Source organism: Heliconius melpomene, chromosome 11, assembly GCF_056956725.1.
Source record: "Heliconius melpomene rosina isolate 202511_hmr_F chromosome 11, ASM5695672v1, whole genome shotgun sequence".
NCBI lineage: Eukaryota > Metazoa > Arthropoda > Insecta > Lepidoptera > Nymphalidae > Heliconius > Heliconius melpomene.
This window is the reverse complement of record NC_140399.1, coordinates 6,442,751-6,448,157: the sequence shown is the minus strand read 5'-3', so window position 1 is coordinate 6,448,157 and position 5,407 is coordinate 6,442,751. Positions and strand designations below refer to the sequence as shown.

The following is a 5,407-nucleotide window of genomic DNA, read 5'->3' as shown; positions in this document are numbered from 1 at the left end:
TCCCGGATAAAGACGCATTAATTTTGGCATACCTAGTCAAAGGAAGACACTTCTACGAAATGAAGCAAAGAATTTCTATATAACTTATATTATTATCAGATAATTATGGCACTAATGGAGCCTTAAGTATAAGAATAATAAATAGAGAAATTTATATAAGTAAAGGGTTCATTATGGGCGGGAGCTGAAGCAAAAAACTTTGTAACTAACTTTTTTCCTTATATTTCAACTGAAAATGTATGTAATTATTCACTAGAAAAAGTTCTTACAATCAGTATTATTTTATTCTATTTATTTAGAAGTTATTCTTACAATAAATACCCAGTAACAAATTTACTTTACACAAATCGACAGACGACAAAACATGTTTACTCAGGATAAAATAATTGCCAAAAAAGAAATTAATAAAACTTTAAAATTATGTAATTTTTGCACTAGAATTGTTGGTTTCTCTTTTATTGACGATTTACCTAAAAGTCTTTACCTTAAAATATGGAAATACATTTGTTTCTTAGGAACAGTTATTATAATTGTTTTAAAAGAAGCGGGTCAAATGAACTATGCTATAACCGAGCTATTGACTTCTACGTCAGTCGCTGATTTCGTAGCAGGTCTACATATATTCGGCTACGATTGTATTAGTAAGTTTTTTTTTTAATATATATTATTTTGAGTTTATATTACTTCACAGAGGTATCATTACGTGTTGAACGTGCGGTGGAACTTAACGCCGAAAAACGAAACGAAATCAAATCTCACTCCGCATACCCCATACTTCGATGTGAACATCGAAGCCAGAGGCTGTGCCGCTTCTCCTGCATATTTTTTATATTTTTTACTACATGGAATTTTTAATATGCCATTGTAAACGAAATTTTATTTGTACACTGTTCGCTTCATACCTATATTTTATTTTGTATTTTATGTACCATTTTACAGTAAAATGTCAGCTTTTTTCTTTTTCAGCTCACACTGTATCCCGAATATAGCAAGGTAGGCAGAGGGGGGGTTAAGTTGCATTCCCCAAAATGGGAATCGAACACACAACCGCCACTGCAGCAGTTGTACATAAAATAATAAATATATTATTCTACAAATCTGGCAGGTTTAAGCAAGCTTTTGACGATCTGGTACAAGAGGAACATTTTTCGCAACCTGCTAAGTGAGCTCTCTGATCTGTGGTTCTTAACCAGCTCTGATAGGAATGCCATAGAATTCAAGAAGAAGAAACTTTCGAAACTAGAAATTGTCCAGTTTTGTATGTACATTTACTTTTCACTCACACTATATTCACATAATATTTTAAATGCTCGTGAAGGGAGATACTACACTTGCTTGTTTAATTATGAACATTATGAAAATAATAAATGCATATTTTTACTTTTTTCAGTATAAATTAACTTTATATTTATTTTTTTATTTGGCCTTCAGTAAATTTTGAACATAAAGTCATTGTGTACACTTGGACACGTCCCTTCTGCACCAAAATGTCAATAATAATCAATATAATAAATGTCACAATGAAAATAAATATAATATCCTTATTTTTTATTAGGGTATGCTTTTTGGAACGTTTTGGGTGTTTGGTTATACAACTTAACCCCAGTGGTAATTTATTTGTACCAAAAGATCCGTGGGGAACCAGCCAGCTTGGGCTATATCTGGCACTTAAAATACTTCTTTGACAAAACACAGCCCGGATACCACGAACTTGCCTTTGTCTTTGAAACTTTTTCAGGTAAAACTTGCAATATAGTATATTTTATTAATACGAAAAAATATGATATAATTTGAGGCCATTATGACGCAGCGGCACAAGGGTGTGACTGTAACGCGACGATTATGGGTTCGATCCCAACTCGAGGAAGTGAAATATTTATTTACGTTTATATTTCCATTTCATCGCTCTGGTGTCGAGGCAAAGCGCGGCGTTGAGTTCTGCCACTCAACACGCAATGCCTCCAGAATTCGGCAGAAAGTTGGGAGCGGAGTGTCTTAACACTAGGTTCCCTCTGCCTACCCTGCTGTATGCGGAATACAGCGTGAAGCTGAAAAAATATTACCATTAAAGTTGGCTTTGCTGGAGGGTGCATTAATGGATATTTTATTATTTTTTTTCCCGAAGGATTGTTTTCTGTATGGGCGATGCTTGGTTCAGATATTTTGTTTATGACAATGGCAAGCCATATTAGTATGCTGCTCCGAATGTTGCAAGACAAAATTCGCCGCTTGGACATGAGAAACAATCAGAACTGCTATGCCGATATTACTTTACTTATTAAAATTCATCAAAGACTCATAAGGTAAGAACTATGAAAAATATATTATGTATACTCTAATACCTCAAGAAAACAGCGGGAACCCGCTGGATTCAAAGGGCGCGGGACCGGACGGAGTGGCGAGCATTGGGGGAGGCCTATGTCCAGCAGTGGACTTTAAAAGGCTGATGGACGGATGGATACTCTAATAATAGCTACTCAACAATCACCTAGGTTTTGCTTTGTGTGATTTTGTTATGACCAAAAAAAGTCAGAAAAAATCATACGCCACTTTGTCTATCCTATTGGAAAACGTCTAAAAATGTCAGAAAATTTCTACATTTTAAACAGAAGCGTGGTCTCAAATAAAATTCGAGCAAAGAAATACACGTTAGTTAACTGTGTCAATATGTTTATAGATACGGAGAAGACCTGGAGGATGCCTTTTGTCTGGTCAACCTTATTAATGTTTTAATGAGTTCCGTCAACATTTGCTGTGTTGCTTTTAATATTGTAAGTATCTAAATTGTCCATGTATTTAACGTCCAAACTGTCAATTTCTTTACAAACCAAACCACAACCATCAAACCACATCAATGAAACTTCTGTCTACTTCTTCTTCTTCTTCCTGGCATTAATCCCGGCTATTACCAGGGTCTGCTTTCCTACTCAACCTACTCCACTTTGCACGATCTTTTGCGTCCTCGGTGGTTAGACCATTGGCTCTCATGTCTACTATAAATACAAAATAAAAAATTATATTCTTTAATTGTAAATTCTTAATTGACCTAAAATTAAAACAAGAAGAATTTCTATATTTATTTTGTCTCTCCCAGCTTTTGGATCCGGTCATGGTAATGAGTAATAAGTTTTACTTGGGAGCCGTCTTAACTCAAGTCGGCATTCTGTGCTGGTATGCTGATGATATTTCTGCTTCGGTAAGTAAATAATTTTATAAACCAACTTCGTAGACGCTAAAAATACTAAACATAAGTAAATCTCTACAAATAAATTAAGCTTTTCATAGATATTTTAAGTACCGCTATGTTATAAAATATATAACTTTTCAATAGTAAATTAGTAAAACAAATCTTTTTTTTTTCGCCTTCTAAAATATCAATTCATTGTCTCGAGTGGGAACGAACCTACAACCATTCGCGTTTACAATCACGTAAAATAAAATAAAAATAAAAATAAAATAAGCCTTTATTGCTATTAAACATTTTACAATATGGTATGTTGTTATCTATTAACCGATTGTACTATCCTTTTACTACTATCTATATATTTAAATTATCTATATACTTGATTTCCCTACGAATCACGTACTTTCACATAAATCTTTATAAATTAGTAGTTAAGAATAATTAAGTGTAAATAGAAATAATTATTTTCGACTTAATTATCTCTCGATTAAATAAATATTTAATTTGTAAACCTAGAGTTCTGGCGTGGCTACCGCGGTGTACGAGAGCGGTTGGTACCATTGTGACATTCGCTCCCGAAAGCTACTTTTAGCTGTAATTCAGAGGTAATTATTCTTTTAAATAAGATATTTTCTAGATGAAATTACATCTGGACTCTTCAAATTTGATTTACAATTTAGAAACTTATTTTTTAAAGTATTGTAAAATAAAAGACTTTTATATTTAAAAGGTTTGCCTCAAATCTTGCAACTTATTGATCTATTTCCTGGTTAACTTGTGAATAGAATCCTGCAATTCAATTTTGAAACAGATATCTTTACCTGATTGAGCTGAAATTTTGTATAAGTGTTTATTTTAGATAACAATACTACGAGTATGGTGGCAGAACTCAACGCTGCTCGGGTGTCTCAAAACACCAGAGTTAAGAGATGAAAATATGAAGTATTTTTGTCCTCCAGTGAGAATCGAACCCACAATCTATCCCACAAGGTTGTAAGGCGCCACTACTAACCATCTCATATAAGTTACATCATATTTTTTTAATGAGATCCCATCCACAACCATTATTTGTAGTCAAAAACCTTCCACCATATATTATATAGATATTTAAAAAATATATATATATACAACTATTTCTTTAAATAATAAATATAAAAGCAGTGAATCCAAAATAGCTCTAGAACGATCCAATATTCTGCTGTACTAAAATCTTCGCAAACACCAACTAATTTGCATTCCAATCCGTTCAGGCTCCCAGAGCGACGTTTCAACTTTTTTTTTTATTTATTTCTGCAGATCCCAGAAACCGCTTTATTTCACGGCACTAAAGTTTGGCCCTATCACTATGTCGACTTATAGCTCGGTATGTATATGTTCTTTTTTTTAATAGTCCTTTTCATATATGTTCTTTTTTTTAATAGTCCTTTTCACAGATGACTTGCATAGGATGATGATGAGGATCGGTTCACGCTTTATCCCGCATATAGCAGGGTAAGCAGACAGAACGTAGTATTAAAACACTTCGTTCTCCACACATCGCCCGATTTTCTATTATTGCCAGAGCAAGGAAATCGATTACTCTGAGTGGAAATCGAACCTACAACCTTAATGTTAACAGTCAAATGGGGCCATAATTTTTAACGACCTTAGATTATTTTATATTTTTGTTTCAGATACTCGCCACGTCATATTCATATTTTGCCTTATTATATACAACTTACCGCAACAATAATCGGGGCACTTAATTTAATAGGATATATCTATTTAGTAACTTCTAATATATATTTACTAAAATTAGAACCATTAGTTGAAATAATAAAGATTCAATTTTATTATTTTAAACTCTATTTATTTAAAAATAATAATAAGTCGACTTAAGTAAGCTAAATAAAAATGTTAATATTAGAAAAAATATCCGAGTAGTTGAAATTAACAAAAGAAAATAAATATACGCAATCTATCTAATATATATAGATAGATATATATTATGATAGACATTTTCTTTTTCCACTGAATGAATGAACTAAAAATATTTTTTTCTAAATTGGTTATTCATATATTTATAGTTAAGTATATAAATATAAGTATGATATTTTAGCATAAACTAATGAAAGAAAAATAAACTTGTGCCTAAAATAAAACAAAGGACGCAGTAAGAATATAAGAAGCCTATTGAAGCAAAAGAAATATAACATTCAAAATATGCATAATTAAAATTGAAAA

At 32.2% G+C, this 5,407-nt stretch overlaps 1 protein-coding gene across 1 annotated transcript; it reads left to right on the top strand.

The window, feature by feature from the left end:
* The first annotated feature begins 364 nt into the window (after nt 1-364).
* Nucleotides 365-4,929, top strand: LOC146534633 (odorant receptor 4-like). Its single transcript, XM_085193287.1, has 9 exons — nt 365-641; nt 1,106-1,258; nt 1,556-1,738; nt 2,126-2,303; nt 2,678-2,771; nt 3,095-3,196; nt 3,701-3,789; nt 4,481-4,547; nt 4,858-4,929. The coding sequence occupies exons 1-9, from the start codon at nt 365-367 to the stop codon at nt 4,927-4,929; spliced, it is 1,215 nt and encodes a 404-aa protein (XP_085049413.1).
* Nucleotides 4,930-5,407: the final 478 nt, after the last annotated feature.